The sequence below is a fragment of the Phyllostomus hastatus genome, unplaced genomic scaffold, assembly GCF_019186645.2.
Source record: "Phyllostomus hastatus isolate PE091 unplaced genomic scaffold, TTU_PhHast_1.1 phas_contig_159, whole genome shotgun sequence".
NCBI lineage: Eukaryota > Metazoa > Chordata > Mammalia > Chiroptera > Phyllostomidae > Phyllostomus > Phyllostomus hastatus.
In genome coordinates, this window is record NW_025333640.1 from 30,512,024 (window position 1) to 30,536,526 (window position 24,503).

The 24,503-nt window shown below is 45.8% G+C and overlaps 1 protein-coding gene and 1 pseudogene across 5 annotated transcripts in view; one reads left to right on the top strand and one right to left on the bottom strand.

The window, feature by feature from the left end:
• The first annotated feature begins 1,070 nt into the window (after nt 1–1,070).
• The window catches only part of ELF2 (E74 like ETS transcription factor 2), an 84,923-nt gene continuing 61,490 nt past the window's right edge, over nt 1,071–24,503 (top strand). The window contains exons 1-3 of one of the 5 annotated variants that reach the window (XR_006784821.1): nt 1,071–1,344; nt 22,243–22,327; nt 23,606–23,841. Coding sequence is in view for 4 of the 5 variants with exons in the window: in XM_045831460.1 (XP_045687416.1) it covers nt 23,770–23,841 (72 nt within the window). In the remaining variant the exon portion in view is untranslated. Of the gene's footprint in view, nt 1,345–1,974; nt 1,993–2,764; nt 2,783–22,242; nt 22,328–23,605; nt 23,842–24,503 lie in introns of those variants that run through there. The other 4 variants (XM_045831460.1, XM_045831457.1, XM_045831459.1 and 1 more) reach the window with 4 other exon arrangements.
• Nucleotides 11,527–15,654, bottom strand: LOC123813664 (annotated as a pseudogene).

Sequence of the window (24,503 nt, forward strand, 5' to 3'; positions counted from 1 at the left end):
ACCCACTCCCGCATTCTCGCTCCAACAATACTTGCCCCGGAGTTACTTCTCGGTCGCCGGCCGAGCGCGGAGCGACAATGGCTCCGTGCGGGCGCCCGCAGCTCCGGGAGCCGCGCCAAGGGGCCGTCCGCCTCGCTCCGAGGCTGCGCGCTGAGCCCAGCCGCCCGCCCGTCAGCAAACGCGGGCACCAACCGCCGCGCGGCCCGGCCGTTGGGCGGGTGGTAATTTCTGGGAACGGGGCGGGGTCCGCCGGTGTACGAGGCCGGGGCGGGGAGGAGGAGCGGGCGGTGTCGCGGGGCGCGCGCCGGGCTGGGCGGTGCGCCACGAGCGTCAGCGGCCGGGGCGGGGTCCGGGGCGCCGCCGAGCGGGCGGCGTGCCGCTACCCGCCCGCGCCCCCAGCTTTCACTTAGGCTGGCGGAGAAGTGGAGACGGGAGGGACGCGGGCTAGGAGTCCTCCAGCCCCGGCCCCCAGTGACTGACTGTCAGACTGCCCGAGTGCCGGGCCGCGCTGCAGGAGAAGGGCGGGAGCCTAGAGGCGGGGAAGGGGCGCCGGCCCGGCCCGCGGGGGCGCTCCGAGAGTGGCCGGGCTGCGCGCGTGCGGACCCCGCCGGCCGGGAGGCGAGGGCGGGCGCTGCAGGTGCACGCGCGGCCCCGTCGCCCCCACGCGCCCGGGCCGCCGGCGCGTCGGAGCCCCTGCGCCGGGCGGGGAGGCAGAATGGGGGAGTCCCAAGCAGGGCGCGAGACAAGTGGGGAGAGTCATCACCTGAGCGGGCGGCTTTGGGAGAAGTTGGGGGATCGGGGGCGGGCAGGACTCGCGAGCCGCGGAGGCAGGTTTGGGCGGGCTGCCGGGCGCCGAGGGCGGCGGGCCCCGCGGGGTATAAATAGCCGGCCCCGCGTTGACAGGAGCTGCGGCGACTGGCGGGGCCGCCCCCCCGCGCCGCGCGGGGAGGGGAGGAGCGCGCGGGGCGGGCGGGGTGGGGGAGGCGGACTCAAGTGTCCTGGCGGCGGCGGCTGGAGGCCGAGGGGGAGGAGCCGACCGGGGGCTGGAGGGAGGGGAGCGGGCCGAGGGCGGGGGCCACCATTGCTCCCCGCGCCGGGCTCTGTGTCGCGGCCGTCGCCTCGGCGGTTGGGGGTCTGTGGGGCGGCGCGGGCGGGGGGCGCTGCGCGGGGCGGCGCGCGCTGTTTTGTCTCCACCTCTCCCAGCGGAGCGGCTCGGGCTGCCGGGAGGCCCCGGCTCCCTCCGGACGCCCGGCCAGCGGCGGCCGCGGCGGCGGCGGCGAGTCCGCGGCCCTGCCGGGAGGGAGAGCGACGCCGCCGTCTTCCCGGGCGACGCGGAGAGAGCAGGTAAGAGCGCGGGCTGCCGGGGCCGTGGGAGGGAGCGCGGAGGGCGCGGCGAGGGAGCCTCGCCGTCCCGAGTGCCGCCGCCTCCCTCCGCGTCCCCTCCCCGCGCCTGTGTTGTTTGCGCCGCGGTTTGCGAAGGGGTTTTCCGGAGGCTGTGGCCGTGACACCGGCCGGGCGCGGGGGCAGGGGGCTGGCGCCCTCGGGCAACGGTCGGGGAGCGGGACCCGGAGAAAGGGGAAGGCGCGCTGCGCGCCGGCCCGCGGGCAGTGCGGGGCGCGGGGCCGGGCGGGGGGAAGAGGTTACGGACCCCGGCGGGGGGGATGGGCCGCGCGCAGCTGGGCTCGCTGTGTTTACATCTCCGCGCGAGTCACCTCTGCCGAGAAGCGGACTGAGCTGACCCGCCTTCTCCCGCGGGGAGGCCAGGGCGGGGGTCCGGCTCCGGAGGAAGCGCGTCCTGGGAGGGTCCGGTAGGGCGGGAGGCAGCGGCCGGCGCCGGGGCAGGGCGGTCAGCTCGGGGCGGGACCTGGGAGGCTGCGGCCGCTCGGGGTGGCGTGTGGGGCTGGGGAGCAGCTCCCTTCCCCGCGGGCCCGACCGCCGCCTCCCACCTCCCCTTCCCCGGGCCGCTCGCTGGCTCGCTGGCTCGCTCGGCAGGTTGTACTTGGTCGTTCTTTTATTCTCGCGCTCCGCGCCGGCCCCCTGCGGCCACTTTCCCCTACTCCCCGCGGGCAGGGAGGCTTGGCTCTGTTAGGAGTCTGTTTTTAAACACAACAGAAACGGGCTCCGCCACACGCGTCCAGCGACGGCCTTCTGGAGCCTCCCTCCGCCGGGCCGGCCCTCGGGGACCGAGCTCCGGGCTGTTGTGGCGGGGCGCGCGGGCCGCTCGCGGAGGGCTCGGCGGGGCTGGCGCCGCCTGTCCCCGCAGCTCCGCGCGCAGGGCGGCGAGCCCCTCGGGTGCTCGGGCTGGGCGTTGTATCCCAGCAAAGCACGGAGAACACACGCCACGCCGCCAAGAGTGACCCAGGTTGCCCGGTTTCTAATGTTTCCCGTGAGCCAGCATCCTGGGCTCTTTCTCGAGGAGCTGGGTTGGCTGCAGAACACGCAGCCTTGAAGTTGGGAGCGCTCGCCGAAATGAATGAGGGGGCAGTTCGTTGTAAAACCGGAGGGAGCGTGTCCCTCCCTCCGTGTGTTCTTGAACCTTGACTTCGGCGGCGCGGTTTAAATTTTAATCCGGCGAGCAGAGAGCAGTCCTCGCGTGTTGGGCGATCAGACTCGCTCTCCTCGTTATCTGGGAGTCTCTGTGGAGAGGTAGACGCAGCGCCCTCTCCAGCGCCGTGGTCGCGGGAGGGTGACAGAACCGCAGGAGAATGTCTGTGCCCTCCTCGGGACTGGGCGTTTCTGTTCCAGAGTTTCTTCCTGTGCTCGGAAGGCAGAACGATCCGAGGTGGGACTGGAATGATCCTACGTAATGCTGGTCCATTAGGTCGGAAGGAATTTTAGGAGTAACTGAAGTTTGTGATGTAGTGCACCGCAGTTTGTTCGCACGGCGTGTTCGCGGGAATGTCACCGAGGAAGCTGGGAGAAAGTGGAACTGCCTTGGGCAGCTGGAATTTGAGTATTTTAACGTCAGCCTCTTTTGAAGCCTAGTGACTCAATTGATTAACCATTGCTTCTCATTCCAGACACACACACACACACACACACACTCTCTCTCTCTCTCTCTCTCTCTCTCTCTCTCTCTCTCTCACAAAGTCAGAGTTTTGTTGGAAAGAGTTTGTAACTTTGGGGTTTTTCTGTTGTCAGTCAGGAGACTGGTGATCGGGGCTGTGTCAGGGCCTACCCGTGTTGGTGGCCTTGACCGCCTCCCAGGTGGCACACCCAGGGTTTTTTTTTTTTTTTTTTGGTAAGAGCTTTATTGAGATATGATTCACATGCCACTCAGTTCATCCGTTGAAAGTATGCAGTTCAGTGATTTTTAATATATTCACAGAGTTGGGCCAGCAGCGATCACCATGATCAGTGTTCCAACAGTTTCGTCGCCCCACAAAGGCCCCGCGGAGGCGGTAGGCACCGCTGATCTACTACTTTCTGGCTGTAGATTTGCCTGTTCTGGGCATTTTAAAGAAAGATTTTATTTATTTATTTTTAGAGAGAGGAGAAGGGAGGGAGGAAGAGAGGGAGAGAAGCACCAATCAGTTGCCTCTTGCACGCCCCACCGCAACTCCGGCATGTGCCCGGACCCGGAATCGAACTGGCGACTCTGTGGTCGCAGACTGGTGCTGCACCCACCGAGCCACAGCAGCTGGGGCTGTTCTGAGCATTTTATATGAATTGAATCACACAATATATGATCTTTTGTGACTGGTTTCTTTCGCTTAGCGTAACGTTTTCAAAGGACACTCGTGTCGTAGCATGCCATCTTTTCATTGCTTTTTATTGCTGAGTAATATTCCATTGTATGCGTATACCACACACTATTTATTAATTAGTTGATAGACATTTGAGTTGCCACTCTTTAGCCACTATGAATAATGCTGCTAATGAGCATTTATGATCAAGTTTTTGTGTGGACATGTTTTAATTTCTCTCGGATATGTACACTTAAGATAATCAGCTTTTTGGTTTTTTTAAAAAGATTTTACTTACTTTTAGAGAGGGGAAGGGAAGGAGAAAGAGAGGGAAACATCAATGTATGTGGTTGCCTCTTGCATGCGGGATACTGGGGACCTGGGCCGCAACCCAGGCACATGCCCTGACTGGGAATCCAACCGGCATCCCCTTGGTTCCCAGGCCGGCACTCAATCCACTGAGCCACACTAGCCAGGGCATTTTTTTGAGTTATTTAATATAAAAAATTAATCCATTTTAAATGTGCAATTCAATGATTTTTAGTGAATATATAGAAGTATTAAACTATCACCACAAGCCAGTTTTACAAGATTTCTGTCACCTCCAAAAATTCCCTCTAGCCTGTTTGTACTTAGCCCTTATTCTCACCCCTTAGTCCCAGGCAACCCCTGATTTGTGCTTTGTCTACAGATTTGCCTTTTCCGTTTTTTTTTGTTTTTGGTCATCACCTGAGGACATGTTTATTGGTTTTAGAGAGAGGGGCAGGGAGGGGGAGAGAGAGGGAGGGAGAGGAGCATCCGTGCAAGAGAGAAACATGGATTGGTTGCCTCTTGCACATGACCCGACCGGGGACCAAACTTGCAACCTAGGCATGTGCCCTGACTGGGAATTGAACCCACAATTATGTAAATGGAATCGTACCATATGTAGTCTTTTGCATCTGGCTTCTTTCACTTGCACTATTTTTGGAGTTTGTACTTATTGTAACATGTATCAGTACTTTGTTTTTTCTTTTATTGGTGACTAGTATCTTATTGTGTAGCTGTGCAACATTTTATCCGTTGACCAGTTGATGGGCCTTTGGATTGTTTCCAGTGTTTGACTGTTGCAAATAATGCTGCTTGAACGTTTGAGCACAAGTATTTATGTGGACATATGGTTTCATTCTCTTGGGTAGATACCTAGGAATAGAAATGCTGAGTCATCTGTTTAAATTTTTTTTTAAAAACCGGCCATTCATTTTACATCTGTAACAGCAATGTATGACAGAGTTCCAGCTTCTCCACGTTCTTGCCAATGTTTGTTATTGTCTTTAGTTTTAATCACAGCCATTCTAGTGGGTATGAATGAAATGGTTAACCCATTGTGGTGGTTGTAACTTACATTTTCCTAAAGACTCAAGGTGTTGAGCATTTTTTCATCTGATTATTTGCCACTTATATATCCTTTTTGGTGAAACAGATATTCAAATCTTTTGCCTGTGTTTTGTCTGTCTTACTATTATTGAGTTGTAGCAGTTCTTTATATGTTCTGGGTTTAAGTCCCTTTTAGATACATGATTTGCAAACATTTTATCTCAGTCTGTGGCTCGTCTTTTCATTTTTTTATTACAGTCTTTTGAGGCATAAGAGTTTTAATTTCTTGCCCTGACTGATGTGTCTCAGTGGACTGAGTGCCAGCCTGTGAACCAAAGGGTCACTGGTTTGTTTCCCAGTCAGGGCACAGGCCTGGGTTGCAGGCCAGATCCCCAGTGTGGGGCGCACATGAGAGGCAACCACACATTGATGTTTCTCTCCCTTTCTTTCTCCTTCCCCTCCCCTCTCTCTAAAAATAAATAAATAAAATCTTTTTAAAAAGTTTTCATTTCTTTTGGCAAAAAATTTCCATTTTGATGAAGTTTAATTTTTCAGTTTTTTTATTTTATAGGTTAATCTTTTGTTGTCATAAGAACTCTCAGCATAATTCAAAGTCCTGAGGATTTTTCTCCTTTGTTTTCTTCTAGATGTTTTATTGTAGTTTTTGCTCTTATATTTAGGTTTATGATCTATTTTGCATTAATTTTTATATATGCTGGGAGATAAGGGTCTAAGTTCATCAGTTGCATATGGATTGTCTTAGCACCATTTGTCGAAAAAGACATTTCTCCACTGATGGTAAATGTAGAGATCTTCTGCACTCTGAATTTTTTTCCTTTTCTATTACCTGTATGTCTTGTCCGTGTGCCATCACCACCCTGTCTTGGCTGATGTGCTTCATGATACCTTACGAGACCAGGCAGTGTTAGCCCTCCAGTTTTGTACTTGTTTTTAAAAACTGTGTCAGTTCTGTGTCCCGTAGAAAAAGGTTTGGCTTGTCAATGTCTGCAGAGAGCTCCTGGGATTTTGATGGGGAATGCATTGTGTATGCAGATGAATTTGGGGAGAATTGCTGCCTTACAATATTGAATTTCCTAATACATGAACACGGAAATTTCCATGTTTTGAGTGATGTGTTCTAGTTACACAAGCCTTCTACTTAAAAAATTATTTTGTTGTGGTAAGAACACGTAGCATGAGATCTATCCTCTTAACTTTCTAAGGGTGCAATACAGTACTGTTAAGTAGAGGCACAGCGTTTTATAGCAGATCTCTGTATTTGGGAGATTCCTTTTTAATCCTAGTTCATTTGGAGTTTGTTTGTTTTTTTTATCATGAATGGGCATTGGACTTTGTCAAGTGCCTTATCCGCACCCGGTAGCGTGACTGTCATAGTTTGCCTGGGACTGTCCTGCTTTTAGCGCTGAAAGTCTTGCGTCTTGGGAAAACCCTCGTTTCTGGACAAACCAGTATGGTTGGTCACACGAGTGTCTGAGCTGACTATGTGCTTTCTGCTTCCATTACATCAATGTGGTGTATCATATTAATGGATTTTCAGATAATAAGCCAGATAATGTTCCTGAGATAAATCTCACTTGGTCATAGTATGTAATTTTTACATTGCTGGATTTAGTTTGCTAATGTTTAGTTGAACATTTTTGTGGCTCTATTTTTTTAGAGCTACTGGCCTGCAGTTTTCTTTCCTTGTGATGTCTTTGGGTTTTGTAACAATAATACTAGCCTCATAGAATGAATTGAGAGGTGCTCCCTCTACCTTGTAAGAGTTTGTGAAGGATTGATATTATTATGTCCTTGAATATATTTGATAGAACTCACTAGTGAAAGCATCTGGGCCCGTTTTTTCCTTTTTGTGACAATTTTAAACTAACAATTTCTTTTATTTTTAAAAAAGATTTTATTTTGTTTAATTTTAGAGAGGGGAAGGGAGGGAGAAAGAGAGGGAGAGATACAATGTGCAAGAGAAACATAGGTGGTTTGCTTCTTGCACACCTACCATTGGGGACCTGGCCCACAACTCAGACATGTGCCCTGACCGGGAATTGAACCAGTGACCCTTTGGTTTGCAGGCCCGCACTCATCCACTGAGCCACACCAGTCAGGGCTACACTACCAATTTCTTTACTTATTATAGGTCTATTCCAGTTTTCTGCTAATTTTGAGTTAGTTTCAGTAATTGCGTTTCTATGGATTTGTCCACTTCTTCTAAGCTATTTAATATTTTTGACGTATAGTTCATAATATTCCTGTATGTCTTTAATTTTGTTAGTGTAGGTAGTGATGTTTTTCTTTAATTTGTAATATTGGTAGCATGTGTCCTTTCTGTTTTTTACGTGGTCATTCTAGCTAAAGGTTTGTCAAGTTTGCTCTTTCAAAGAAACAAGTTTTGGTTTAATTGTTTTTTCTGTTTTCTATTTCACTGATTTCCACTGTAATCTTCATAAAGCTTTTCTTCTGCTTGCTTTGGGTTTAGTTTGCCTTTTTTTTTTTTTTAGTTTCTTAAAGTAGAAGCTAAGGTTATTGATTTGAGGTCATCCTTTCTTGCCTAGGCATTGAAGCTATAAATTTTCCTCCAAACACTGATAGCTGCACCCCATACATTTTTATTTTCTAAAGATTTTATTTATTTATTTAAAAGATTTATTTACTTATTTTTATTTTATTTTAAAAAATGTTTTATTTATTCTTATTGATTTTTAGAGAAAGGGGAAGGAAGGGAGAAAGGAGGGGGGGAACATCAATGTGTGGTTGCCTCTTGCGCCTCCTATTGGGGGCCTGGCCCACAACCCAGGCATGTGCCCTGACTGGGAATCGAATTGGAGACCCTTTGGTTCACAGGCCAGTGCTCAATCCATGAAGCCACACCAGCCAGGGCTGTTTACTTATTTTTAGAGAGAGGGGAAGGGAGGGAGAAAGAGATGGAGAGAAACATCAGTGTGTGGTTGTCTCTTCTGCACCCTCTACTGGGGACCTGGCCTGCAACCCAGACATGTACACTGACTGGGAATCAAACTGGAGACCCTTTGGTTCACAGGCCAGTGCACAATTCACTGAGCCACACAAGCCAGGGCTATTTATTTATTTTTAGAGAGAGGGGAAGGGAGGGAGAAAGAGATGGAGAGAAACATCAATGTGTAGTTGCCTCTCGCACACCCTCTACTGGGGACCTGGCCTGCAACCCAGACATGTGCCCTGACTGGGAATTGAACCAGCAACCCTTTGGTCTGCAGGTGGGCACTCAATCCACTGAGCCACACCAGCCAGGGCTTAGTTCTAAATATTTTCTAGTTTCCTTTATTATTTCTTCTTTGACTCATAGATTATTTAGAAATGTGTTGCCTAATTTCCAGTTAAATTCTCCAGGTTTCATTGTTGTGGATTTTTAATTTAATTCCCCTGTAGTAGGAAAACACATTTTGTATGATTCTTCTCATTTTTAATTTATTGAGACATATTTGTGGTTTAGTACCTAATCTATTCTGAGGACATGTTCCATCTGTGCTAGGAAAGAATACACAGGGTCCAGCAGAAGTAACACCTGCTTGAGTGTGATATTGCTATGTTACAGAATTACACGCTTATGATTTTGCGATAAAAAGATTTCATAGTAAAAAGGGGGCTTTATTTGGGCCAGACCCTGTGTATTCTGCTGTTGTTGGTCGTAGTGCTCTGTAGGTGTCAGATCAAGTTCGTTGATAGTTTTCAGGCCTTCTGCGTCTGTGCTCATTTTCTCTGTAGTTGTTGTACCAGTATGCAGAGTGAGATGCTTCACTATTATGGAAGTGTCTACTTTTCGTTTTAGTTCGGTTAATTTTTGCTTCTTGTTTTTGAGATACTGGTAATAGGTGTGGTATACAAATATAATTGTTTCATCTCATTGATAAATTGACACTTTTATCATTATGAAAGATCCATATTCATTTATAGTAATATTTTGTCTGGTATAAGTGTGGCCACTCTAGTTTTTCTTTTCTTTTTCTTTTTCAAGATTTTATTTATTTTTTAAAGTTTTTGTTTATTTTATTTAAAAATATATTTTATTTATTTATTTTTAGAGAGAGGGGAAGGGAAGGGAAGGAGAAAAAGAGAGAAAGAAACATCAATGTGTGGGTGCCTCTCACTGAAACCCAGGCATGTTCCCTGACTGGGAATGGAACCAGCAACCCTCTGGTTCACAGGCCAGTGCTCAATCCACTGAACCATACCAGTGAGGGCCTTTATTTATTTTTTAGAGAGAGAGAAAGAGAAGGAGAAAGAGAGGGAGAGAAACATTAATGTGTGGTTGCCTCTCATGAGCCCCCCACCGGGGACCTGGCCCGCAACCTAGGCATGTGCCCTGACTGGGAACCAAACCTGCAACCTTGTGGTTTGCAGGCCTGCGCTCAATCCATTGAGCTATACCAGCCAACTAGATTTTTTGAGTTATTTTCTTAAGTTGCTCTAGGAATTAGAATATGTATATTAATTTATCACAGTCTACTTCAGATTGACTAATTGTGGTAAAATATAGAAACTTAGTTTCATTTTCTCCCCTCTCCTGTCCGTTAGTATTGTATATGTTATATATGCATGTATTAGAAGCCCAGCAATACAATTTTATGATTTTTTGCAGTCGTGTGTCTTTTAAAAAAGTTAAAAGATGCCCTGACTGGTGTGGCTTAGTGGACTGAGTGCCAGCCTGTGAAAATGAAGGTCGCTGGTTCAATTCCCAGTCAGGACACATACCTGGGTTGCAGGCCAGTAAGGGTGTGTGTGAGAGGCAATTACGCACTGTTGTTTCTCTCCTTCTCTTTCGCCCTCCCTTCCCCACTCTCTAAAAATAAATGAAATCTTTTAAAGAATTTAAATAGTTTAAAATATTTTTAAAACAAGTTTTTCATTTCTTTTTTTAAAAGATTTTATTCATTTATTTTTATAGAGGGAAGGGAGGGAGAAAGAGAAAGAGAGAGAAACATCAGTGTGCAGTTGCTGGGGGCCGTGGCCTGCAACCCAGGCATGTGGCCTGACTGGGAATCGAACCTGTGATGCTTTGGTTCGCAGCCCACGCTCAATCCACTGAGCTACGCCAGCCAGGCTAGTTTAAAATATTTAAACTTTTACATTTGCATGTATATTTAACTTTTAATGTGGTCTTTATTTGTGCGTGTGTGTATATTCGAGTTACAGTCTGGTTATTTCCTTTAGCTTGATGGACTTCTTTTAGGATTTCTTGTATGACAAGTCTGCTATCAATGGATTATCTTAGTCTTTGTTTTTTTTTGGGGGGGATTGTTTTTACCTTGTCCTTATTTTTCAAGAATAGTTTTGCTGGGTATAGAATTCTTTGTTAGAGACTTTTTCTCTTTCAGCACCTTGTGTGTATGTCATCTCCTGCTTTCTGGTTTCCACTGTTTCTGACAAGTTGTTTTTCTCTGTGCTTTCAAGATTTTTTCCTTTGGTTTTCAACAGTTTCACTATGATGTGTCTAAGTGTGGATCTCTTTGTGTTTATTCTATTTTGGAATAACTGAACTAAAATCTATAGATTAGCATTTTTCAACAGTTTGGTAAGTTTTGACCATAATTTCTTTAAATATTTTTTTCTGTCCTTTCCCCCCTCTCCTTGTCTTTTGGGACTCTCCTTACACGTATGTTGGTATGACCTGGCCCACAACCCAGGTATGTGCCCTGAGAGGGAATTGAACTGGAGACTTTTCAGTTCGCAGGAGGACATTCAGTTCGCTGAGCCACCCCAGTCAGGGCTGAATAAAATTTTCAAAGATAAACTATCCTGTCAAAGTACCACTATTGGTTATTAAAACCAAAAATCTATGGTTTTTGTAATGTGACCAGTAAAGGCTAATATTTCCTTTTATAATGCCATAATATTTTTAATATTGAAAATATACCTTTCAGTAAGGAAACCAAACATGTTTCAGATAAACCAGATATATCAAATCAACCCAGGTAAAAGTAACTCGGGAACAACATGGGTTTGAAATGTACAGGCCCACTTATATGTGGGTTGTTTTTTTTTTTCAGTAAAAACGTAGAGTACTGTAAATATATTATCTCATGATTTTCTTAACATTTTCTTTTTTCCTAGCTTAGTTTGTTATAAGAATAATCTATAACATACAAAATATGTGTGAATTAGCTGTTTTTGCTCCTGGTATGGCTTCTTCTAGCCAACAGTAGGGAGTCGAAAGTTCTCTGCAGATTTTTACCTGTGTGGGGGTCCACAGCCCAGCCCCTTCATTGTTCAGGGCTCAACTAGCTGTATCCAATACTTTGGAAGGTATTTTTAAATTGCTCCAATTCTTTTTTTTTAATTCAGTGTTCATTTACATAATATGTATCTCACAAAGTTTGGGGGGGGATGAAGTTTCAGCAGAAGGCAGATTCTCACAGCTCTTCTGCCTCTAGCACCTGGGGAGGTGGATTCTGGAAGTCCTTGGGGACTGGCCTCTTGGTGGCAGATGTTCCCATCACTTGCCAAGGAGGTGCCACACTTGTTCTTCTCCGTTGCTTTGTTGGGTGAAGGTGATACTGACTCAACTGGCGTGCGGTGGAAAGGACTGTCGCATGCCTCCGTCACACTTCTTTATGAGCAGTGCTTCCCCCAACGTTCATGAGTAGGTTTAATAATTTAAAGAGCAAAAGCCTTGTTTTTGAATTCTCCATTCAAAGTAAAATGGTTTTCTGATTTTCTCTCTGGCATCTTATAAAATTTAAACTCATTAAGTGTTGCTTCTAAATAACCTGGTCTTTTCTTTTCTTTTCTTTTCTTTTTCCTTCCTTTCTTCCTTCCATTCTCCCTCCCCTCCTCTTTCCTTTCTTCCTTTCTTTTCTTCTCCCCGCCCCCTTGCCCAAGGATATGTTTATTGATTATAGAGAGAGATGAACCCCCGCTGGGCAGTTTGGGTGTGTGTGTGGGGGGCGGGGGTAGGTGCCCTGATGGGGAATCAAACTCAAAGCCTTTTGGTGTATGGCAACGATCCCACCAACTGAGCCATCTGGCCAGGGCTGGATTGTACTTAACACCATCAATATCGTGACATTTTCAGGCTTCCGGAACATTGACTTCCATGGCAATTAATGTAATCTGTTTCACCCTGATCAGTAAGAGCCAGACATTCCAGGGATCTTCATATGAGTAACCTCTGCATGAGAAAGAGCGTCTGGACCTGTATCACGAACACCAATACGATCATCATCTGCACAGCAGCCTGTGCTCTCAGCTTTTCAAGGGGCGTCTTCCCGAGCCTGAGGGCGGGCATCCCGAGTTCACACACAACCCCTGTGCGGAAAGACATTCGCCACGTGGTACACCTTGCCGTCCTTTCTGTCTTGTTTAATGGGATTCAGTGGCTCCTCCGCGGTGATCTCCATTGTAGCATGTGTCCACCAAAGCCTTTGAACAACCATAGTAAACGAATTGTTGCCTTCACCAGGGCGGGAGAAGCTGTAGCGGCCAGGCAGTCCAGGTTTGCCAAGGTTCCCCGTTGCGCCGCGGCCCGGCCAGCAGGCACCCGGCGCGCCAGCCCGCCGCCCCGCCACCACGACGCCCAGGAGGAAGGTCAGCTCCGCGGAGGGGGCGGCGAAGAAGGAGCCGGAGAGGAGATGGGCGAGGTCGTCAGCCAGACCTGCTCCTGCAAAAGTGGAAACCAAGCCAAAAAAGGCGGCAGGAAAGGATAAATCTGCAGACAAAAAAGTGCAAGCGAAAGGGAAAAGGGGAGCAAAGGGAAAACAGGCCCAAGTGGCTAACCAGGAACCTAAGGAAGGTCCATCCACCTGCGGAAAACGGAGAAACCAGAAACGAGGAGAACCCAGCCTCGGGTGGAGCAGGAGAAGCAGCAGCCACGTATCGTGTCTTACCGGTGGGCCCTGTCCGCCTTCTTGCACAATCCAGAGGAATATTTGCATCAACTCTTTTGTAAATGCAAGTCTTTTAGTCACGCTAGAAACATTTTTAAGGAGGGACTTCAACCTTGTCCCATTTTAAGTGTAAATGATTTTTTAAAGAGGTGAAACCATTTGCTGGTTTATTTTTTGGTACAACTAGAAAATAGTGGGATATGGAATTATGGGAGGCTTTGATTGTTGTGGGTGTCGACTGAACATTCCATAGATGGGGTAGTTTTTATGTCCTGTAACACAGAACATACTAAACCGCAGTGTGGAGCCAGTCGTGCATTTACTACGGCTTGAACATTTCAAATTACTTCTATTCTCATGTTTTTGGTAGAATTGTTTCCTAAAGAAAGCCACTCCTTGACCTTGGTTCTCCCTGTCAGAATTTTGTACGCTCTGTAACATCTTTGTTGGGGTAGTTCAGTTTTCCTAGTAACTTTGTGAATGTGCTGTGAAAGACTGAAAATTCAATTATGTAGTATATACGATGTTAAATCGTCAGGCTTTGATGTAACAGCGTATCAACATTTGTAGATAATTGGCATTTGATACTCTATTAAGAAAGTTAGCCCCCAAATTTTAAGCTGGAAAGTCACCAGAATAACTTCAGAAAAGAATCACAACTACAGGACTTTACGTTTTTGGTACGTATGTTAAGAATTGTGTACAAATTGAAATGTCTGTGCACTTATCCTCTGAGCAACCAATAAAGTCTCACTCATGAAAAAAATGACTGTATTCATCACTCATGCTCTCTTTGTAGGAATGCCGTCTTCCTCCACAGAGTCGATCCCCAGAGGAGGACAGTTAGAGGGGGAAGTGGAGTGGGTGACCAGCTTCATTCTGGAAGAAAAAGAGGCTGTAACTGCTAGGGGGCTGGCGGTGCTCACTCCTGCGGGTGGGTAGGCCGCCGGTAGGCCGTGGCGTGGGGTGGCCAGGGCTCTGCGCTCCCTCCCTCCAGCAGGCAGGCTGAGCTACTATAATTCTATGGCAATACTGATTTATACTATGCATCTGAATATATTTCTTGCCCCTTTATTCACTAGACATTTATTCTGACTATGTTCAGTGTTGTGTCTACGGTTAGAAGGTGCTTGCCTTTCCCCCAGAACAATTGAAAGTAGCTTGACAAAGGGCACACGCAGGTGTGCTTCGGGTTATTGCACTGAAAAGATGCTGTGCTTTCTACCAACTGGTGGCAAGACCCTCGTCCAACAGAAAGATGCCTGTGACTGGCCCTAATGTGTCACTTGATTTATTGTGCTGACCTGGGGCCAACCCCGCGACATCTCTGAGGTGCGCCTGTACGTATTAGAGATAATACTGGAGAAGAAGGAAACTAGCAATCAAATTGTTGTCTACTCTGTGCTGGACACTGTTCTGAGAGGTGTCTGTGCAGTGGCAATGACGACAGCTGCGGGCCGGCTCTGATGGAGCTCGTGTCCTGGTCTGTGTTGGTGGGGTGGACAGCATGCTGTGCTGCAAGCATGTACCGTCGCCTCCCCCTCGTCCACGGCCGTGCTTCCCGTGGGTGCAGCTACCTGGGGTTCAGTGTGGTTCACAGTACTAAGTGGAAAATTACACAAGGAAACTGTTCGTAAGTTTAAGTGGTGCGCCGTTCCGAGTGGCGTGAGGAAGTCTGGAGGCTCCCTGCTGTCCAGCCCGGGACATCAATCATCCCTCTGTCCAGCATGTCCACGCCACACACCCTCCCTGTCCCTTCGTCACTGAGCAGCCCTCTGGGGGCTCAGATCTGGGTTCTCAGATCTGCTGTCGAGGTACCCCAGTGCTTGTGTTCACATAACCCTTATTGTACTTTCTGATTGTTCCGTTTTTATTAGTTGTTGTCGTTAACCTCTTACTGTGCCTGATCTGTAAGTTAAACTTGATCAGAGCTATGTATGCAGAGGAAACAAAGTTATGTATTTTCTAGTACTGTCGGCGGCTTCAGGCATCCGCTGTGGGTCTCAGAGTATATCCCACTGTGGATAAGTGGGGACTACTTTAAATAAAAGTCTCATTTTCTGCTTCATTACAGGGGAATGACAAAAAGTTGATAAAATCCAGACAGTTAAAAAATATTCTGTTTATTGCCTAAAATCTTTAATGTCCTTGATATGACTCATTTGGGGTAAAGCTAATCTGTTGATTCCCAAGCTAACATTAATTTGCTTTATTGCCAAAGAACAAAACCCCAAAACTTCTCTAGTCTGCTAATTTTATGGTCTATAGGCTTCTACTCAGCCCTAATCAATACTCAAAGGTCAAAGTCCCAATGTTTTTATGAATAACCTGGCCAAAGTTTGAGTATTTTTATTTATAACCTTACAGTGGATACAACTTAGATGCCTGAATAAAAAAGTAGGTTTTTCTTATAAAACTCAGTTCTGTGTTTTAAACGTATAATACTCTAAACTCTAAATTCCATGCTTATCTAAATTTAATTTTAGAATATAGTGAGAAAGAATGAGAAAGTACATTCACTTTAAAAAGGATTAGTGAATGTTTTCATCTCACATTTTTGTTCTCCAATAGTGTGCTTAAGTAAACTCTCAGAGCAAGTTCATTTTTTATGTTTTATTTCGTAACCTGGACAAGTTGAGAATGCTCCAGGAAGTCTGCCCTCGTGAGTCGTTACGTCATACTTGGACGCGGAGACGTTGTTCTTACCGTGTCGTCTCCAAGCACTTAAACGCAATCATGACGTCACTCCATGATGATAAAGCATTTTAAACCTCCCTTATATTACACGCGGGAAAGATAGTGTCGATGTCCTCTTCGCTGCAGAACGTTACGGTTTCTGAGATTTCAGGGAGTTAAATAACTTGCTCTTCAGAAACGAGTTAGCGTAGCAGGTTTGAAACTGCTGTCCTTAGCAAGGCTGCTTGCGAGGCTGGCCCTTGGCTGGTCCCTGGGAGCTTGGCTCTCAGGGTGCTCCCGGTAGCTGCAGAGGGTGACTCACTGTGCCTCGGCTGTTCGTGCGAACAGTATGGTTCATGCTGAACACCTGCTTTCCTTCTGGGGGTCTGGAAGTCTGGGACAGGTGAGGCAGCGGGTGCCTGGGACCTGCCTGCAGTGAACCTTGGGTGCTGCGTCTCTGATGGGCGTGCCTGGGCAGAAGGGTTGCACGCCCATTGGCGCCTTTTTGTTGCTCGGGGAGGAGTCAGCTCTGCCTGACCTCTCCAGGGAAGGAGAGGGCGCGGGGACCTTGCACGTGGACTCTTCCAGATTCCACCTGCATCTTTTTCCTTTTTCACCTGCTGTGTATCCTTACTCTAGCCGCGAGTACGCCGATATGCCGAATTCTGACAGACCCCTGACGTACCTCTTCAAGACTAAGAGATTCTGCCCTGCCAAGGCTGGAGGTTTGCGTTCTAACCTCTAAAGTTAGAAGAACTTCATCTCCCTTTGCCTGGTGATCAGAGTCCCAGGTACAATGGAGAAGACGATATTTCGTCCTTCAGATAAAACTAATCGTGCGTTTGTTCATTCTTCCATTCATTGCATGTTCTGCTGGCCCTTTGGCGCGCGTGTTCCAGACCCTGTGGAGGAAGCCGTAGACCTGTGGCCTAATTAGGTATAGGGAGATGATCTTGCACACAGTTTAATGGGAGTGTAGGTGCACTGTTCCCCAGACTGCTTTTACAGGGGGTCTTTTTGCTGAGCACTATGAAAAAGTTTATGTTTCGGTTCCAGGTAGTTCTTTGACTTGAAATGTGGATACATTTGAATTAGGATGTAAGGCCTCTATCTAAGAACCGTTTCTTGCTAATACGGAATTGCAGGCTAACAGTTCTTTCTAAAAAACAATAAAAATAAATAAAATCCTAATGCATGGTACCCACAGGTGAATATTGAAAACACATTAAGAGCAAGAAGCCAGTCACAAAAGTCCACATATGATATCATTCTGTTTACATGAAAAGCCCAAACAAGCAGATCTCCAGACAGAGAGAGTGGATTAGTGGTTGCCAGGGACTAGGAATCGGGGGAGGGTGGGGAGTGTGTGCGCCGAAAATGTTCTAAAATTAGATCGTGGTGCTATCATACAACTAAAAACCATCGAATCATATACTTTAAATAGACGAACTTATATGTTAATCATATCTCAAAAAGCTCTTTAAAAAGAGGGTAAATGTGCGCACAGCCTTGCTGGGTGTCACCGACTTCCCCGCCCACGGTGTTGTGTCACTTTGTCTCCCCAGCAGCAGCCGTAAGCTTGCACAGTTTACCGACAGCGATATGGTACATTTTATTTAATTTTTTCACCAATTTGACAGATGAGTAAAATGGTATACCATTTTTTAAAGACTTGCATTTTTCCGTGAGTGTATTTGAATACTGTTTCATATGTTTGCATTTTTATATCTGTTTTTGTGAATTGTATATTTTTCCTGAGGGTTGTTTGGTTCCTTATTCCTCTGTTTTAAGTGTTCTTTGTATACTAGTAATATTAGCCCTTTGTGTTGTAGTATCCTATTTCTAGTATCATAGAATGAGTTTGCCTCGTTGTGCTTTGTATAAGTAAGATCATAAACAGACTTTTTGGTGAGAATGTGGTCTGTGCTCTAAGCAACCGAATTATTGTACGAGCAGAATTTACTTCTGGGAGGTACTTAGGTTTGCTATCATTTCACACAGTTTTTCTTCAGTTCTGAGAATTCATTTAGTCTTATTATTCAAAGTTGTTTCTCTTATTGCTACACCAGTCTTCACCCCTTCCGTCTCTATCTCAGTCCCTGGCCTAATGGTGGCGCCCCTCTGACGTCTCTCTAGAACCCCCCAAAGCTGACTTGGGTGTTCCTCCTTTCCGTCCCCTCTGTACTTCGTAGTTGTCTTCATGGCGTTGACACTGTAACTGCGTCTGTGTGTTTCCCGAGTCCACCTGCGCCTTTTTCCTTTTTCACCTGCTGTGTACCCTTACTCCAACCACGAGCACGGCGCTGTGCCGGATTCTGAGAGACCCCCGACGTACCTCTTCAAGACTAAATGATTCTGCCCTGCCAAGGCTGGAGGTTTGCGTTTTAACCTCTAAGGTTGGAAGAACTTCATCTCCCTTTGCCTCACCAGACTCTTAAGCTGTTTGCAGGCTGAGTCTTTACCTCATTTTTGTATTCCTGGCATAGTGCTGTGTGGTGTGCACTAGGTGCTCAGTAAACATGACTGGAAGAACTGGTGTAGTGAGAGATAGGAAAGAGGTGATGTCATTGTGTCCTTGTCTCTGGAGGGCAGGTGGAATTTGAGTAAACAAAGAGGACATTCCTCGTGACAGGAGAGCACCAGCAAAGGGAGCGGGGTTTGAAAGACCCTGGTGTGTGCAGTGAGCGGTGGAAGCATGCGTCTGATTGGAGCGTGTTTGCTTATTCCTGCATTCATCACATCTTGACTCTGTCCCCACTCTCTGAAAGGCACTGGATTAGCTGGTTAAATCGTGGGTCTTAAACACCTGGACACACAGAGTCTTAAAACTTGGTGCTTTTGGAATGTAGCAGGGGGCCGATGAAGGAAGTAAAGAGAGCACCGAGGGAAAGGCATAGGTGTTGGGCTTAGCATGGTTGATGGGAGGTCGAATGATCTGCTGGAGGCTGTTATTTCGTGGATGTTTTTAGTGAGGGAGGCATATAATGTGATTGGGGGAAGAGAATAATAGAAAATGATATTGGACTTGAAGGGGGCGAGGTTGCATTACAGCTGAGACTTTTAAGACAGCTAGGAGTTGGCCCAGTGGGGAAGCAGGGGAAGAATGTTGAGGACCAGAGGGAAGAATACAGGGAACTACTGATGACTGTGGTATGAAGTTAGACGGAGGGGCCCTGGCTGGGTAGCTCAGTCGGTTAGAGTATCATTTCGATACTCCAAGGTTGCCAGATTCAATCTCCAGTCAGGGCACATACAAGAAGTAACCAATGAATGCATAAATAAGTGGAACAACAAATTGATGTATCTCTTCCTTGCGTGTGTTCTCTCTTTCTCTCTCAAAAAAAATAAAATTAGACGGAGGAACTCAAGGAAGGTGAGGCTGGACAAGTGAGCATGGCTTAGGTACATGATTTTCATACCCGAACATACCAGAACGAACGTTTCGTAACTTCTGAAAATAGGCCCAGGCCTCTCGTTGGTTCCTGCTAAACCAGGATGCTTGCAGAGAGGTTGGGACTTCACCTTGCAGGGGATGAGGAGCTCCCGAAGACTTGGGAGGGGCCGACCTTACTTCGCCTCGGATCACCCTGATACTGCCGTCGGCGGACTGGCAGTGGGGCGGGAGTAGGGGTGAATAGACAAATTCCGAGGCTCTCACAACAATACAACACAGAGCAATGACACTAAGGACTTCGGCGAGGACAGAGGGGGTGAGGTTACAGAGGAGGGGTCAGCAGCGGGAGTGCGATGGTGCTGACGGGAACAGGGGTCCCGGGTCCCGGATCCCGGTGGTGTAGGTAACCTGTGCGGGGTAACTGCACTGAGCACAACAGGAGAAGGTAACTGAGTTTAGGTCGGGACATACATACTGGATTTCGGTTACCACACTCTCCCCCATTCCAGTTAATGGTGCTGTGACATATCTTTGGATTCCTTCTTGACTCTCTTTTCTCTCACACCCCACATCCAATTTGCTAGCAAATCTGTCCACTTCGCCTTCAAGACATAGCTAAACATGGACCACTTTTAGTTCTCTCCAGACCCTGCCACTCTGGTCCTCACCATCATCACTTCTCACGCAGTTATCGTAGGAGCTTCCTAACTGATCTCCTTGTCCCTTGTTGTCACCCCAGCCTCCGAATGATCCTCGTAACAGTCAGGTCATGTCCCTGCATATGAAGCCCTCCTCCCCCTGGAGTAAGAGTCAGAGCCCTTGCAGGAGGCCTGCAGGGCCCTCCCCTCTCGGTCATCACCTCCTGCTCTTCCTTTTGCTCACTTCGCTCCGGCCACGTTGCCTCCTCGCTGATCCTTGAACTGGTCAGGTGCATTCCCTGTCGCCGAGCGTGAGTTTTCGCTTTCCCTTGAAAAAGGCTCTTTCCCCAGTTATCGACGTGGCTTATTCCTACTGTTGGTTCTTTAGTCATATGTCACTTTTTCTCTGACCATTCAGTTTGAAACTGCAACCGTCTTCCCTGCCGAATAGTCTCTCCCTTTGTTTCATCTGTCTCCTTTCCTTTATCACCATCTCCATACGTGTTGTACATGCTTTATTGTCATCTCTTCCCACTGGAATTTAAGATCCATGAGGACAAGGACTTTTGCTTTATGCATTAACTGTACCTCTAGCATCCAAAACGGTGCTGGCATATAATAGGTGCTCAGTTGATATTTGTTGCATTACTGGGTCAATTAATGGCGTGCCTGGAATGTCCTGGAGTAGATGCTTACGATGTATTAGACCCTCTTTAAGTTCATAATGAAGTAGAGGCAGAAAGTGTCTAGAGGACAGACTTGAGCCCACGATATGGTTTAGACTGGGCGAGAGGTTGGAGTGAAGCCATGGCGACAGGGGAGGCAGCTTAGAGAGGGTGGAGTCAGAAGAGGACGAGGGATGGGGTCCGGGAAGTTCCTCCAGGGAAGGAGAGCAGCACTGTCCTTAGACTTAGCCAGGGGGGAACCCTGCTCTGGGCTTTGTGCTTCAGCGTTCACTCCCTGTGTGGCCTTCCTCCGGCTGTACCCCTCCCAGTGATGTTAGGATTTGGTGGAGGGGTGGGGCGGGCAAGGGAAGTAGTCCATCTGGTACCCATTTCTAAATCAAGTTCTGAGTATTTGAACCCCTGCCCGTGTGGTGCTTGACAGGCCTGTTTTCTGATTCTCTCCTCTCTTGACCATTCTGCATGTATGGGCTTCTCTGGGCCTAAGGGGTGGCCAAAGGGTAGCAGTCTGCAGGCGTGTGGACAGAGCCTGGGATGTCCGTCCACATGGCTGTATATGAGGCTCCTTTTGGTGTGGAGTGGAACTGAAGTTGGGAAGAGAAAAAAGGTTCAGGCTGCAGGCCAGGCAGGGGCCTGATTCTCCCATGCGCCCCGTGGAACTTGAGGGAGTCTAAGAAGTCCAAGTCAGAAGCTAGCCTTTTAGGTTGTTATAAATGCGTATGTCAAGACAGGAAGATAGAGTAACAATTTAAGAGCGTGTTAGCTTGACATGTAACTTTAAAACACAGGGTCTGGCAGAAGTAGGGCCTGCTTGAGTGTGGTTGGTAGGATAATTGTAAGACTGTAATAATTTATAGTTTTAATTTGAACATTTTACCTGAAATGTCATATGGTGTGCTTGAGTGTGATATTGTTATGTTATGGAATTACATGCCTATAATTTTGTAATAAAAGCTTTTCTAACACATAGGGGGCGTTATTTGTGCTGGACCCTGTGTTGTACATGTGGTGTGTGGGCTTCCGTTTGTAGCCTTGCTCCAAGCTCCTTGAAAATCACGGGAGGGTCTGTAAGAGGAAATGGAAAAGGAGGAGCCAGAGAGGGAGAAAGGAATTCAGGTAGAGTTGCAAGGAGGGTATGGGAAACCGTGTCTGGGAAGACAGAAATGTGTCCATTGGACGTTGCAACCAGAATTTAGTAACAATTTCAGTTGGTAGCAATGGATGACAAACTTCTACAGGAGGGGGAGTACCTGAGAAATTAGGAAGTGGGGACAGAGTACAGACGATTTTTCTTCTAGAACATTATCTGAGAAAGGAACTAGAGCAATAGCTGAAAGAGGGGTACACAGGGTCACGGAGGGGGACTTTTCCGTATTGAAGATGAGAGGGTCTTGTAAATGTCTAGATGCTGAGGAAAGGGCCCACTGTTGAAAGAGGAAAAAGAGGACATAATTGATGGAGCAAGGCCGGAGCTCCACTGCGTATAGGCCAGTGGGTTAACCGTGAAAGGAGGAGGGCTTTTGAAGAGTTTTGGGGGCAGGAGAGTGACTTAATAGGCAATAATGTGTCAATATTGCTTTATAGTAGTTTTTTGGATTAGTTTTTAAAAACTTGATTTTATATTCCTGCAGATCAGGGGTTGTGCCTTCAGCCACTTGAAATATAAGCCCTCATAAGAGACGTAGGCTGTGTATGGTGAATCTGTCTTGACTTAGTAATTGCTATTGAGTGGTGACTTGCATTTTAAGTTTCATAAAAACTTCTGATTCCTCAATAGTTTAAAAATAATTTGTTATTATATCTGTTATGTAATGTGTGTCATCAGGATTTGGAGATGGTTTGTAATAAGTACATAGTGTCTGAATCAAACTTATTTTGGGCAAAAATGTTTTGAATAGAATTATATTAATACTGTCTTTTTCCCCCCACTACTAGTTCCAGAGAACTGCTGGTTTATATTTTAGCTCTTGGCAAGTTGTGAAAATAGTGAAGGATGCTTAGACTACTTAACATTAAAATTGTAAGTAAAACTTATTTCTTCTATTATCTTCTGTATGTTTAGAAAATAGAAACTGAAAATTGTCATTACCTTATATGATAATGGTGAGCTTCAGTGTGTGTGGGACTGTGGATTTTTCTTAATTTTTATCCTTAAGATACAAATACTTCCTCCATTTTCTTTGGATAAGATCAGAAAGGAGACTAAAAGTACTGAAGGGTCTCAGGTACTGAGGTGAAATTTCTGCTTTTTATTTTCAGGTATTTCTTTTTATTGTAGGAGTTTATGGACATTATTATTTTATTTCCATATCTGTATGATACCAGTAGTTAAACTTAATAGTGCACATAGTATTAATGAATTTATTTATTAGATATGTATTTTCTCTTTATACTTAAATTTTTTTTGCATTCTTTAATTTTTATATGAAAAAATCCTGTTAGAAATAAATCTCTAATTTTTCTATGACAAATTTAACATATACAAAATCAAAAACTGTAACTTTTTTAGGAATAATCTAGTGTGTAAATCTAGATGAGGTACATATTGACATTCCTCTCTACTGGAGGAAAATTGAATTATGTTTACTTGAAATCCTTTGCTATATTGACTGTTGAACCAATAGCAACAAAACTATTGAGGAAAGAATGATAAAGTAATATTAAAGGCATTCCAAATGATTTCACTGCTTTATTTTTAAACTACTCTATTTGAAAATATAAGCAACTGAAATTAGTCTGTTTTATGGTTCTGGTAGAGGATTCAAAATGTGGACACACGTGAGATTGCTGCCATAGCAAAGGACCATATAATAAATAAAAGGACCATCCAAATAAATAACCCAAATGAGCCAAAGGAGAAGAGTGAAATATTTACAAACCAATAAGTCCTTTAGTTTGTAATGTAGGAAGATAATTTTAAAAGTTGGCTCTGTCTAGCACATGTTATGTTTTTATATGTATAAAAGATTTTAAAAATGACTATGAAAATATTTCAGGAACAAAAGTACATCTTCATAAAAATAATTGTAACATTTTACTTCTTAGAATGTAAATATCATAATGTCATAAATGTGCAGTAGCTTGGTAAGAACTTAATTTCATTATGTTCATGAACTGGACAATACTAAGTAGAATGCTCATTACTGCCCTCTGTTGACACAGGGCTGTATAAGCCTATCTTTTTTTGTTTTTTTTTTTTAGTCCATGCAAAATGCTAAAAATTAGATTGTAGAATAGGTTGTACTTTATACCTTTCCTATATATGTTTAATAACCTTTCAAATTCTTCCTCCTTTTAGGCTCTCTGGTTAATCATCTTTAGAAGATTCGATTTCTGGATGTCTACTCCACTCCTGTATTGACTTTTAAGACATGATAATGCAAACCTATAATACTGGCAATCATCCATGAACCGTTAATTGCACTGATTAATAGCATTTCAAGCTTCCTCAGGGAATACACAATGACATCAGCAGTGGTTGACAGTGGAGGTTCTGTTTCGGAGCTTTCCAGCCATGGAGTAGAAAATCAAGAGGTCAGGCATCCAATGTATTCCGTTATCGTTTCATTCCTCAAGTCCAATGCATGACATGGTTTTGAAATTCATGGGAAACAGGTATTTGAGAATAGGAATGCATAATGCAGGCGATTGTACGTGGACACGTCACATGTCCTCACGCAGTTTATGTAATCGAAGTTTGAGGGCGTGTACTGCCGGGCTCACCAGAGCTGCTGGAAGATGGATGTGCTGGAATGAACTGGGAGGAAAAAATGGGAAGAAAGAATGCTGTAGTATTAATTGAAAACATGACTTAATTTCTGATAAAATTTATTGCTTTGGATTATAGAGGGTTTAGGTGTATATTGTACCCTAAATTAAATTCATCTTAAATTAGAATTTTGTGTCTCCTTTAGTTGCAGTCTTAGTTGTTTTTTTTTTTTTTGTTATTTTGTTACATCTCTAATTCAGGGTGAGGGTTCCATCATATTTTAATTGTGTGTGAGTATTTAAGAATTTAGGTAATTTGTAAGTCAGAAAATAAATTCAGGTTTTGAAATTTTATACATGTAGAATTTCTTACATTATTAGCAGTTTTGGTTATCTTCTTGTTACTGGTAACATTAAAGCACAAGAGATGGGAGTAGAAAAACAACAGCACCAGAAATACATGGACTTAAAGGGCCTGGCTTCTGTTC